Here is a 14239-nt window from a genome sequence, read left to right as displayed (position 1 = left end):
ATTAGAATAAACAAATACATAATTCTAGGAACTAGTTAGGTAATAATATATTTGTTTTAAGAAAAGAAAGAAAAAGCTTCCATTACTTCTGGATTATTGAACATATTTGTCCTAAAAAGTAATAAATCTATTGTTATTACCTGATAATATATAACTGAACAAGAATTTCCTTATTTCACTTATATATTCTAAGGCTATATGAATCAGAAGTAATAAGAAATATAACTGGAATGTAACATGATCCCACACAGTGTGTGACTATCAGAATGCAGTTACATTCAGTTATAAATATAGGTTTTTTTATAGAGAACCATCTCTTAGTATAATAAATGAAGAGATATCAGGAATTAGGATGTCAGTCCATTGAATCTTCTTGGTCCATGGATGATGTGGCATAACGGCCTCTTTTGTGAGAATGATGATTCCCATTTTGTTCTGAAATTTTCTGGGTGCTGCCTGAGGGTGAAGATGACACCATTCTTCTGCATGTGGGAGTGTTGCTGCTTGTGGGTTCTGTCAGATTTAATTTTAAAAGGGTTTGTTGTAGTTCATCTGCTGATCTGCTTCTGTAAATTGTACCTTGGTAGCTAAATCTGACTGAAAAGGGGAAGCCCCATTGATACATAATGTTGTGGCGTTGCAGTTCCATTCGTTGGGGTTTCATGGATCGTCTTTTAGTAATAGTAAGTTGGGATAGGTCTGCAAAAATGTGATAATTGTGTCCTTGAAAATTAAGTTCCTTTTTTTCTCTTGCAGCAATTAGTATTTGTTCTTTCGTTCTGTAATAATGAAATTTTGTGATTATATCACGTGGGGGTCCATCTTTCTTTTTGGCTGTGAGGGCTCTGTGTACTCTGTCCAGTTCTAAACGTTCAATAGGGATATCTGGCTTTAGTTCTTGTAATAGAGCAGTAATAGTAGATTGCAGGTCTGTCACAGTTTCAGGTATTCCCCTTATGCGCAAGTTTGAACGTCTGGCTCTATTTTCGTAATCTTCGAGCTTAGTTTGAAGTATTAAATTCTCTTCTTTTAATTGTTCCAATTCTGTTATATTTTCTTGGGTTGTAATTTCAATTTCATCCATTTTTATTTCTAAGGCTGCGGTGCGGTTTCCCAGCTCTCTTATTTCTTTGGTTAGGCTTTTTGTTATTTGGTCTGAGGTTTGTTTTAAAGCCTTATGAAGCATCTTTTCAAATTGTAGTAATATTACTGGGGATGCTGAGGAGGCTTGTGGAGAAGTTTGTGAGAGGATTTGTTCTGTATCTGACTCAAATGGAGAGTCTTGCTGTGACATTTTCTGTCTGTGAGAGCGCCCTGATGCTGTATCTTGTGAGGTGACTGGAGCTGCTTCAGCTGCAGTGAGTGCCTGTGAGCTCTTTGTGAGGTGATTTTTATTTCTGCCACGGTTTCCTCCCAATACCATATTTCCTGCCCAAACTTTCACAGTTTGTTCCCTGGGGCAAAAAGGTTCAAATGGATACCTTTTGAGCCTGCAGGCTCCGCTTTGTTTTTCTTCTCTCCTCATCGGTGTGGAGCTCTAACAATGCATGTCTGCTCCGCTAAGCTCCGCCTCCTGCCCCAGGCCCCTACTTTCAAACATCCAACTTACAGATGACTCCTACTTGCAAACGGAAGGAGGCAACAGGAAGTGAGATGAAATCTACCCCTAGGAAGGGAAATTCTCTCCTGTAAGAGTTAATATGGGAAAAACGTGTCTCCTCTCCACTGATGCTTTATCAACAATCCTTGTTTCACTAAAAGCCCCAAATTTTCAAAATCCAATTGTCATTGAGACAGAAAGTAAGGTGAAATCTTCTGAATAGGGGCACAGACAGCAAAACAAATGTTACAGGGGTAATAACCCTAGGTTTTCCAAAAAGCTTAAAAATAGTTTTTTTTGGCTGGAGCTACACTTACAAAATGTACCTGTTCCAAATTACAAACAGATTCAACTTAAGAACAAACCTACAGTCCCTGTCTTGTTTGCATCGCCTGTATACTGGTGTTCAGAGTATATAGGGCCTGGGGGCCCCACGCCTTTTCTTTTTTTAATTTGGGTGCGGGGTTCCCCTTAATATCCATATAAGACCCAAAGGGCCTGGTAATGGACCGGGGGGTTACCCATGCCTCTTGTCTCACTGATTTTCATCCATATTGCCGGGACCCGACATTACATTAAAGCCGCTAGCAGTTTTAAATGACTTTTATTCCTTTAAAAATGTAATTTTGTGCAGGGACTGTTCTAAGCACGGGAAACACATGCCACTTTACAGGCATACTATAGACACCCCCCAGGTACGATATTTAAAGGAATATTTCACTTTTTTTCACTTTAAGCATCATTAAAATTACTGCTCCTCAAAAATCGTCCATTTTTAAAACTTTTTTTGCATTGTCCCTTGGGGCAGGACCCGGGTCCCCAAACCCTTTTTAGGACAATACCATGCAAATTAGCCTTTAAAATTAGCACTTTTGATTTCGAACGTTCGAGTCCCATAGACTTCAATGGGGTTCTAAAGTTTGTGCAAATTTTCGATCCGTTTGCAGGTTCTGGTGCGAACCGAACCGGGGGGGTGTTCAGCTCATCCCTAGCCTTGGAATTTTTGACTGAGCAGCCTGGGGGGGGGGGGGGTCAGATGTTGGTGGGGCTGTTGGTGACAGGATATTCACGAAATCCCCCCATTCCTCCTTCTAGCGCAGGATTTCCTACCCCCTGCATTCCTCCTTCTAGCACAAATCTCCCCTTCATTCCTTCTTCTAGCACAATTCCCCCTTCTATTTCTCCTTCTAGCACAGATCCCCCCCCATTTCTCCTTCTAGCACAAATACCCCCCTGCATTCCTCCTTCTAGTACAAATCTCCCCTTCATTCCTCCTTCTAGCACAAATCCCCCCTCCATTTCTCCTTCTAGCACAAATCCCCCATCCATTTCTCCTTCTAGCACAAATCTGCCCTTCGTTCCTCCTTCTAGCACAAATCCCCCCATTCCTTCTTCTAGCACAAATCTCCCCCTTCATTCCTTACTCTAGCACAGATCCCCCCATTTCTCCTTCTAGCACAAATCCCCCCGCATTCCTCCTTCTAGCACAAATCTCCCCTTCATTCCTCCTTCCAGTACAAATCTCCCCTCCATCTCTCCTTCTAGCACAAATCTCCCCTCCATTTCTCCTTCTAGCACAAATCCCCCCCCCATCCTCCTTCTAGCACAAATCTCCTCTTCATTCCTCCTTCTAGCACAAATCCCCCCCCCCACATTCCTCTTTCTAGCACAAATCTCCCCCTTCTTTCCTCCTTCTAGCACAGATTCCCCCCCCATTTTTCCTTCTAGCACAAATACCCCCCTTCCATTCCTCCTTCTAGCACAAATCTCCCCCTTCATTCCTCCTTTTAGCACAAATCCCCCCATCCATTCCTCCTTCTACTTCTAGCACAAATCCCCCTCCATTCCTCCTTCTAGCACAAATCCACCCCCTTCATTCCTCCTTCTAGCACAAATCCCCCTCTTCATTCCTCCTTATAGCACAAATTCCCCCTTCATTCCTACTTCTAGCACAGACCCCCCCCCCCCCCATTTCTCCTTCTAACACAAATCCCTCCCCTCCATTCCTCCTTCTAGCAAAAATCTCCCCCTTTATTCCTACTTCTAGCACAAATCCCCCTATCCATTCCTCCTTCTACTTCTAGCACAAATCACCCCTTCCATTCCTCTTTCTAGCACAAATCTCCCCCTTCATTCCTCCTTCTAGCACAAATCCCCCACCATTCCTCTTTCTAGCGCAAATCTCCCCCTTCATTCCTCCTTCTAGCACAGATCCCCCCATTTCTCCTTCTAGCACAAATACCCCCCTTACATTCCTCCTTCTAGCACAAATCTTCCCCTTCATTCCTCCTTTTAGCACAAATCCCCCCATCCATTCCTCCTTCTACTTCTAGCACAAATCACCCCTTCCATTCCTCCTTCTAGCAGAAATCCACACCCTTCATTCCTCCTTCTAGCACAAATCCCCCTCTCCATTCCTCCTTCTAGCACAAATCCACCCCCTGCATTCCTCCTTCTAGCACAAATCGCCCCTTCATTCCTTCTTTTAGCACAAATCCCCCTCCATTTCTCGTTCTAGCACAAATCTCCCCTCCATTTCTCCTTCTTGCACAAATCCCCCCATCCTCCTTCTAGCACACATCTCCCCTTCATTCCTCCTTATAGCACAAATCTCCCCTCCATTCCTCCTTCTAGCACAAATCTCCCCCTTCATTCCTCCTTCTAGCACACCCCCCCCATTTATCCTTCTAGCACAAATACCCCCCTTCCATTCCTCCTTCTAGCACAAATTAACCCCCCCTTCATTCCTCCTTCTAGCACAAATACACCCCCATTCATTCCTCCTTCTAGTACAAATCCACCCCTCCATTCCTCCTTCTAGCACAAGTCCCCCCCCATTCATTCCTCCATCTAGCACAAATCCCCCCTCCATTCCTCCTAGTACAAATCCCCCCATTCCTCCTTCTAGCACAACCCCCCCCTAATTCCTTCTTCTACCACAAATTCCCCTCCCTCCCCATTACACTTTCCAGCATAAACAGCCCCCCATCACCCTTCTCCACAAGCCCCCCTCCCCTTCCAATCTTAGAGGTAGGGATGAGCTAAACACCCCCCGGTTTGGATCGCATCCAGAACACGCAAACGGACCGAAAGTTTGCGCGAACTTTCGAACACCGTTAAAGTGTATGGGACTCAAACGTGAGAAATCAAAAGTGTGAATGTTAAAGGCTAATATGCAAGTTATTGTCCTAAAAAAGGTTTGGGGACCCGGGTCCTGCCCCAGGGGACATGTATCAATGCAAAAAAAGTTTAAAAACAGCAGTTTTTTCAGGAGCAGTGATTTTAATGATGCTTAAAGTGAAAAAATAAAAGTGAAATATTCCTTTAAATATCATACCTGGGGGGTGTCTATAGTATGCCTGTAAAGTGGCGCATGTTTCCCATGTTTCGAACAGTCCCTGCACAAAATGACATTTCTAAAGGCATAAAAGTCCTTTAAAACTGCTTGCGGCTGTAATGTAATGTCGGGACCCCGGCAATATGGATGAAAATTATTTTTAAAAACGGCATGGGTAACCCCCAGCCCATTACCAGGCCCTTTGGGTCTTGTATGGATATTAAGGGGAACCCCGCACCCCAAATTAAAAAAAGAAAAGGCGTGGGGCCCCCAGGCCCTATATACTCTGAACACCAGTATACAGGCAGTGCAAACAAGACAGTGACTGTAGGTTTGTTCTTAAGTTGAATCTGTTTGTAATTTGGAACAAGTACATTTTGTAAGTTTTGTAAGCTTTTTGGAAAACATAGGGAAGGGTTATTACCCCTGTAACATTTGTTTTGCTGTCTGTGCCACTATTCAGAAGATTTCACCTCACTTTCTGTCCCAATGGCAATTGGATTTTGAAAATGTGGGTTTTTTAGGGAAACAAGGATTGGTGATAAAGCATCAGTGGAGGAGACACCTTTTTCCCATATTAACTCTTACAGGAGAGAATTTCCCTTCCTAGGGGTAGATTTCCTCTCACTTGTTGTTGTCTCCCTCCATTTGTAAGTAGGAGTCGTTTGTAGGTCAGATGTTTGAAAGTAGGGGCCTGCCCTATATACTCTGCAGAAATTTGGGCTTTAGGTGTTGGTGGTACCAGAACACTGTAAGCCCTTACAGTTTCTCTTGGTGGGCGCTGGAACGGGCCCTGCTGTGAAATATTATATCAAGAATTGTAATTACATGCCCCTGTTGAACAGGGTCAGAAAAATTGGGCCTTTGGTGGTGGTGTGGTGGTGTTCCCACAACACTGTAAGCCCTCACAGTTACTCTAGTTGAGTGCAGGAACAAGCCCTGCTGCAAAATATTACAGCAAAAATTGTAATTACACGCCACTGTTGAACAGGGGCAGAAAAATTGGGCTTTAGGCACTGGTGCCACAACACTGCAACCCCTCACAGATACTCTAGTTTAGTGCAAGAACAAGCCCTGCTGCAAAATATTACAGCAAAAATTGTAATTACACGCCCCTGTTGAACAGGGGCAGAAAAATTGGGCTTTAGGCACTGGTGCCACAACACTGCAACCCATCACAAATATTCTAGTTGAGCGCAGGAACAAGCCCTGCTGCAAAATATTACAGCAAAAATTGTAATTACACGCCCCTGTTGAACAGGGGCAGAAAAATTGGGCTTTAGGCACTGGTGCTGATGCCACAACACTGCAACCCCTCACAGATACTCTAGTTGAGCGTAGGAACAAGCCCTGCTGCAAAATATTACAGCAAAAATTGTAATTACACGCCCCTGTTGAACAGGGGCAGAAAAATTGGGCTTTAGGCACTGGTGCTGATGCCACAACACTGCAACCCCTCACAGATACTCTAGTTGAGCGTAGGAACAAGCCCTGCTGCAAAATATTACAGCAAAAATTGTAATTACATGCCCCTGTTAAACAGGGGCAGAAAAATTGGGCCTTAGCCACTGGTAGTGCCCAGAACCAAAAATGTTCTTACAAGCTATCAACATGAACATTGAGGAGGAATAGGATAGTCACTCAGCATAACAGGATAATCACTCAGCATCAGCATAGGCAGTCTTCAAGGGATCTCACATTCATAAAAAAATTAGTCGGTTACATCAGCATCAGGTGCTTGGTAGCTGGTGATCCAAGACGGATTCACTTTTATGAAGGTGAGCCGATCAACCGAGTCGGTGGACAGGCGCACTCTGTGATCGGTTACAAAGCCTTCAGCAGCACTGGATGTGCGTTCCGAAAGAACGCTGGATGCAGGACAGGCCAGTAGCTCAATTGCATACTGTGCAAGCTCTGGCCAGTGATCCATCCTCAAGACCCAGTAACCCAGAGAATTTTCGGATGGAAAAATTTGGAAAAATTTTCTGAACGCATCGGTCAGAAGGCCACCTTCTTCACCGCTTTGACTGACCAAAGCCTCAGCAACACGTTGTCCAGGACTAGGAATTTGGAACCTCCCAGGCTCTGGAAACGCGTTGCACAAACCTTTCTGCAAGGCGTCCTGAAGATGTTTCATCCTCTGCTCCCTCTGCAAAGGCTGGATAAGTTCCACAACCTTACCCTTGTAACGTGGATCAAGGAGGGTTGCCAGCCAGTACTGATCCTTCTCCTTGATGCCACAAATCCGAGGATCCTTTTGCAGGCTTTGCAGGATCAGGGAGGCCATGCAGCATAGGTTTGCTAAGGCATTCGGTCCAGATTCCTCTGGGACACTAAGGGCGACCTGATTCGCAGCCACCTCCTTCCAGCCACGTACAAGTCCATGGATTTCTGGAGACTGTAAACGATCCCTTGAAGACTGCTGCTGATGCTGAGTGCTAGGCTCCACCTCCATGCTGACACAATCCTCCTCCTCCTCTTCCTCTGTGATCGGCGGGCCCGCAGGAACACTGTCTGGATAATGGGGGCCTTGAGAGGTAAGGAAGTCCTCCTCTTCCTCCCTCTGTTCTGCCTCAAGTGCCCTGTCCATTATTCCACGCAGCGTGTGCTCCAACAGGTAGACAAGAGGGATAGTATCACTGATGCATGCACTGTCACTGCTCACCATCCTTAAGACCTCCTCAAATGGTGACAGGACAGTGCATGCATCCTTGATCATGGCCCACTGGCATGGTGAAAAAAAGCCAAGCTCCCCTGACCCTGTCCTGGTGCCATAGTCACACAGGTATTCATTGACGGCCCTCTGCTGCGTGTGCAGCCGCTGCAGCATGGCCAACATTGAGTTCCATCTGGTGGGCATGTCACAGATTAGGCGGTTCTTGGGCAGGTTGTATTCCTTTTGGAGGTCAGCCAGCCGAGCACTGGCATTATATGACTGGCGGAAATGCACACAGACTTTCCTGGCCTGCCTCAGGAGATTCTGTAAGCCCGGGTACCTGCACAAGAACCGCTGCACCACCAAATTAAGAACGTGAGCCAAACAGGGAACATGGGTGAAGTGTCCCTGTCAGAGGACGGAGAGGAGGTTGGTGCCATTGTCGCAAATCACCATTCCTGCCTGAAGCTGTCAACCGCCTCTGAGCCTGCCCCTTCAGAGTTGACAGAATCTCTGCCACAGTGTGGCTCCTGTCCCCTAAGCACACCAGCTCAAGCACTGCGTGGCATCTTTTTGCCTGAGTGTTTGCGTAGCCCCTTGAATGCCTACGAAGCACCGCTGGTTCCGAGGACAAATCTATAGAGGAAGAGGCCATGGAGGAAGAAGAAGAGGAGGGGGTGGAGGAGAGAGGTGTGTCAGAATCACCACTAGTAGCATTTTGGAGGCGTGGTGGTGGAACAAGCTCCAACAATACTGCACCCTGTCCTGCAACAATACTGCACCCTGCCAACAGGGTCACCCATTGTGCCGTGAAAGATAGGTAACGTCCCTGTTCATGCCTGCTGGACCACGAGTCAGTGGTAATATGCACATTACCGCTGACCGCCCTGTCCAGCGAGGCCAAGACATTTCCTTCCACATGCCGGTAGAGAGCCGGAATCGCCTTCCGTGATAAAAATGGCGTTTGGGAACCTGCCACTGAGGTTCCACACATTCCACAAATTCTTGAAAGGGGGCAGAGTCTACCAGCTGAAAAGGCAGCAGTTGGAGTGCTAGCAATTTAGCCAAGCTAGCATTCAGCCGCTGGGCATGTGGATGGCTGGGACCGAATTTCTTTCACCGGTTTAGCAACTGGGGTAGGGAAATTTGCCTGCTACAATCGGACGATGGTGTAGCGATAGCAGATTGCCTGCAAGTACTTGGCACACCTAATTTTACACCTTCATTCCTCTCAGTGCAGGTTTCTGAGAGAACTGAAGATATAGTGGGGTTGGAGATCCCAGCTGATGAGGAGCAAGGAGAGGTCCGCCTTGTTCTTTGGTGTGGGTCTTTTAGGTAGGCTTGCCAATGGACTGCATGGGAGTTTGACATATGTCCGGTCAAGCATGTGGTGCCCAACAAACTGCTGTTTTGGCCACACTTGATACGCTTCAGACATATGTTACAAACAGCAATGGTGCGATCTGCTGCACATGTCTCAAAAAAGGCCCACACCAAAGAACTTTTTGAATAACACGCGGAGTCAGCAGCGCCCTGCACATGCGGAGCTCTGCGGTGTGATGCAGTCGGTTGGCTTCCCTTAAGCTGGCCCCTGGAGGGCATCCTGCCTCATTGGAGATGTGCCTCCTCCTCTCTCCTATCAGGCACCCACATAGAGTCAGTGACCTCATCATCCCCTCCCTCCTCATCACTGGAGCAAACCTGGCAGTATGCTGCAGCTGGGGGAACATGACTGCCAGTTTGTTGTCCTTCTTGGGCACCCCCTCTCTCTGGGCACATGTTACTGCCTTCCTCAACCTGGGTACCATCATCGGAGCTTTCAAAACGCTGTGCATCCTCCTGCAGCATGTACCCAACACTGTGGTCGAACAGTTCGGGGGACTCCTCAGGGCATGATGGTGGGGCTAGGGAAGGAGTGAATGATGACATTGAGCCGATGCCTGTACATATTAGGAAGAGAACAACAGAATACTATTTCAAAGCACTGTATCTGCAGTGTTTTCTTATCTCTCTTCAAAGCACTAAATCCCGTAGCTATGTCCTCCTCTGTTCCTCTGTTATCAGCATGATAACTTTTGACAAGCTCTCCGAGATGGGAGCCTGAAGTGTGTTGTGGGAGGTTGCTATAAATAGATTAGCAGACTGCTAAACTATACACAGGTAACCTCTACAGGTGTGGGGAGGTGGTGTGCGCCTTTCCTCCAATCAGCTGTCTCACAGTGTCTAGCAATACTCCCCTCCTACAGGTGAATCAGAAGAGAAAATTCTAACAGGACATGCACTTTCTAAACAGTATATCAAGGTGAAGACAGCAGATATGCATGTAAAACTTATGTAGGGAGATTTGTTTTATCCCTTTGTATCATCTGAGGCTGTTTACTTCACTTCGTATATGGATGGTTTACATCCACTTTAAACAGCAATAAAGACAGGACCTTAGTTCTACCTTAGTCGGAACCATTAGGAATTGGAAAGAATTGACTTTAAAGGCGTATTTAAAAAGGGTTTACAAAGTTTTTATTTATGAGAAAAGGGCATAGACAGATTAAAAAACAACATATATAAATCATTGAAAAGTGATTAAAAATGTATCTCAATGACCACACAACCACCCAACAGATTCTATAGGCTAGGTTGGGGTGCCAAGAAGAAACCTAAAGGATCCCAATACCCTGATGGGATAATCTATGTAATAACCTGAATGGGTACAACTCTATGGTAATAAAACAATAAAGCCAGTTCAAAAAATGATGTTAATATTGTTTTTCAGGTATTCAGAAGTTTTGCGTTTTAGCACGCTTCTTCAGGAGCTAGGTAAATATAGGTATCACATATACATACATATTCTACAGCATTTGGGACAAGGTAAACCACTGGATAATAGCCTCTGGGGAACCATCACGTCACAGGAGGGTGGACATAGGGGTGCTCGAATGAAAGGCAGGTGATTGGGTCTATATCGGTAATAAATGACATGAGTGATCTCACATGGCCAATGATTTCAAATGGGTAGTTATTTCTTCTACCTGCGGGACATGTATCAGGAGGGGACATTTATCCAGGGTCATATGGTGTGGGCTGGATTACATGAGGATCTAATCCTGCTGATGTACTGGCATTTACTGGAATACCTGTTACCAGCAGCATCATACTATCACCATATTTGCATATGCCCCTTTCTATTCTCTCCACTGTATTACTCATCAGATGGCTCATTTTAAAATGGTGTATCAGAGGTGGTGAGGAAATAACTACTCATTTGAAATCATTGGCCATGGGAGATCACTCACGCCATTTAGTACCAAAATAGACCCAATCACCTGCCTTTCATTCATGCACCCCCATGTCCGCCCTCCTGTGACATGATGGTTCCCCGGATGCTATTATCGAGTGTTTTTTGATTGGAGCACTGTGCAGGTGAATGTCAGATCACTGGACTGTCATGTTCTTTTTGTTTTGTTTCATAATCCATGTTCAATATGAGAGCAGCAGTTTAGATATCCAGCATGCTGGCAGTCCAAAAACCTTTTTTAAAAGCTGCACAACTAACAATTTTTGTAATGCTCTTTATGTTTGATCTAGCCTAACTGCATCCCTGATTTAAAAAAGAAAAGATTTAAAGAGTTCAACCAGGCTTTAATCCAACTTCAGGCAGGTGTCTCTAACAGTAAATTAATTCAACTTTTGTATCATTATATGTTTATAGAAGCAAAATTATTTTAGTACCTGTATCCTGCTTGCAAAATTTCACCATCACCTCTGGTGCACCTTTCAGAAAGACTGAGAATTTGTGTTCTCCTATGTTTTTTGTAATAACAGACATTCTTTGGAGATTGGAAGAGAAGGGAAACTGGTGTAAGATGAGGAGTCCTTTCACGAAAACCTTTTAGAAAGACAATAGAGAGCATTACAAAAGTATGTTTTGTAAGATTTCAGAGGATTACATGCAAAACAGCTGAACACCATGGCACCCAAGCAAGAATAATTATGCATTCACTATAAGAGTAGAAATGCCTAACTTCATAAAAAACATAATTTACACTCGTAAGAGAAAATAAACTTGAAAGTGCTGTATGAATATTTAATATTTAGTCTTTTTATATGTTTGTATGTATCTGTGAAACTAGAATTTGATGATAAAAAGAATCTATCTTCGAACCATCAAAATGATCTTATTTTCAGCAGAAAATCTGTATGAACCTTATAGTTATGCAGGGAATACAAAGTATACAATGTTCATTCCTTCCACCATGGGTGGAAGGCATGAAAATTGCTTGATTCCCCCATCAACACTGCAGCGCTATTGTGTTCTGCCAGCAGAACAAAATGATTAGTGTTGGCAGCTATAGCCGGCAGCATTAATCGTTAGGGAATAACTTGACTGGCTGGTTGTACACAAATCAATTTATGGATCGACTTGTGTACATCTTAGGGTGCTCATACATGGTTCAAAATTTGGATGCTGCCTGCTGAACTGACCAAATTTTGATCCATGCAAGGTCAGCTTTAGTTTTGTATGAAGCTCATAAACAACTTATTTGGGTGATGTTAGTTCCTAAACTCTACCAATTTGCCTTAAGCGATGGCACCAATGATATCAGTAAGCACAGACATCTGTCAATGAGGTAGGGAGCAGATGGACATGACCTGAAACTTGGATGGTGGGGAGATTTCTTTAGGAAGAGTTTTCAGAAGCAGCTTTAGTTTTCCGACAACAAGTTGCTAGTTTCTAGATATAAACACTTATGCCCAGTACACACGGTCGGATTTTCCGATGGAAAATGTCCGATCGGAGCGTGTTGTCGGAAATTCCGACCGTGTGTGGGCTCCATCGGACATTTTCCATCGGATTTTCCGACACACAAAGTTGGAGAGCAGGAGATAAAATTTTCCGACAACAAAATCCGTTGTCGGAAATTCCGATCGTGTGTACACAAATCCGATGGACAAAGTGCCACGCATGCTCAGAATAAATAAAGAGATGAAAGCTATTGGCCACTGCCCCATTTATAGTCCCGATGTACGTGTTTTACGTCACCGCGTTCAGAACGATCGGATTTTCCGACAACTTTGTGTGACCATGTGTATGCAAGACAAGTTTGAGCCAACATCCGTCTGAAAAATCCTAGGATTTTGTTGTCGGAATGTCCGAACAAAGTCCGACCGTGTGTACGCCCTATAACACTGAACAGGAAATGAATAGACAACCAATCCAGTACCAATTTCTTCACAATGGCCTTCGACCATCTAGTTTATTAAACTAATAATTTATTAATCTGATAAAGTGTATGGTCCTTAAAAGGGCTTTAAATCCCTTATGCCGCGTACACACGGTCGGACTTTTCGTCTACAAAAGTCCGACGGACGCCGACGGACTAAAGCTGGCTGACAATCCGATCGTGTGTGGGCTTCCCCAGACTTTCAGCTGACTTTTCCAGCCTCAAATCTGACGGACTTTAGATTTGAAACATGCTTCAAATCTTTATGTCGTAACTACGCCGGACCCAGAAATCCGCTCGTCTGTGTGCTAGTCCGACGGACAAAAACCCACGCTATGGCAGCTATTGGCTACTGGCTATCAACTTCCTTATTTTAGTCCGGTGTACGTCATCACGTACGAATCCGTCTGACTTTTGTGTGATCGTATGTAGGCAAGTCGGTTCGTAAGAAAGTCTGCCGCAAGTCCGCCAAAAGTCCGTCGAAAGTCTGTCGGACAGGCTGTCGGACTTTTGTAGACGAAAAGTCCGACCGTGTGTACGCATTAGTTTTTATTTGCAGCACAATCGTATTTTGTGAGAATTTATTTTTAGTTACCGTATATGAAGACACATGCAAGAAACTGGTATTATTTTAGACTTTAGACTTTTCTTAACAACATTGGCCTACCACCCTTCCTTCCATTTGCACCACCTCAATCTTCAACTTTGTGATGTGAATTGGAATAAAATGAAGCAACCAGATACTCTCTTCTGGACTAACTATACTTAGAAAATACTATCCAATTTCTCACTATTGATAAAATGAATTCATTTAACTGATGAGTTAATAAATACAGCTTTATATATTGTTAATATTAGAAATATTTCTTATTCAAATATATCACTGAATATACTTTAACCACTTGTGAACCATTCACCTGCAATGTACTGTAGACGACCCGTGCATGCAAAGCAACAAACAGATACATCACTGCCTGCTTCCAGGCTTGGGGCACGTGCATGCTTGCCCCCTCCACCACCCTCCCACTGACATGGTACACAGCAGGAATCTGTCAGCAAGTCCCAGCCAATGATTCATGGCCGGAGCCTGCTGATCAGCTGTGTCCAATAACAGCCCAGAGCCTTGTGTTGACAACACAGGGCCCTGTACAGGGGGAACAATTTATCTGTTTCTTATCCCTGCAAAGCAGGGATAACAAAGAGATCTGTTAGTAAAAGCAGCACACATTACACACATTAACACTTGTCACGCACACATTTATCCCTTTGATCGCGCTAGATGTTAACCCTTTCCCAGGCAGTGTCATTTTACAGTGACAGTGTATAGTATTATCACTGATGTCAGTGGCAGTTAGTTCCGCCCCAGAATCTGTTAATGTCAGATTGCCCGCCGCACTATTGCAGTCCCATTATAAGCCACTGATCAC

At 44.6% G+C, this 14239-nt stretch overlaps 1 protein-coding gene across 1 annotated transcript in view; it reads right to left on the bottom strand.

Annotated features, from left to right (window-relative positions):
- LOC141139848 (probable cation-transporting ATPase 13A5) overlaps positions 1-14239 on the bottom strand; it is a 266762-nt gene that overhangs the window by 101300 nt on the left and 151223 nt on the right. The window contains exon 16 of the mRNA XM_073626376.1: positions 11320-11476. Within this exon, the coding sequence (XP_073482477.1) occupies positions 11320-11476 (157 nt within the window). The remainder of the gene's footprint in view (positions 1-11319; positions 11477-14239) is intronic.

Source organism: Aquarana catesbeiana, linkage group LG04 (assembly GCF_042186555.1).
Source record: "Aquarana catesbeiana isolate 2022-GZ linkage group LG04, ASM4218655v1, whole genome shotgun sequence".
NCBI classification, from domain to species: Eukaryota; Metazoa; Chordata; class Amphibia; order Anura; family Ranidae; genus Aquarana; species Aquarana catesbeiana.
The sequence above is the reverse complement of the archived record's forward strand: the minus strand, read 5'-3'. Positions and strand labels throughout refer to the sequence as shown.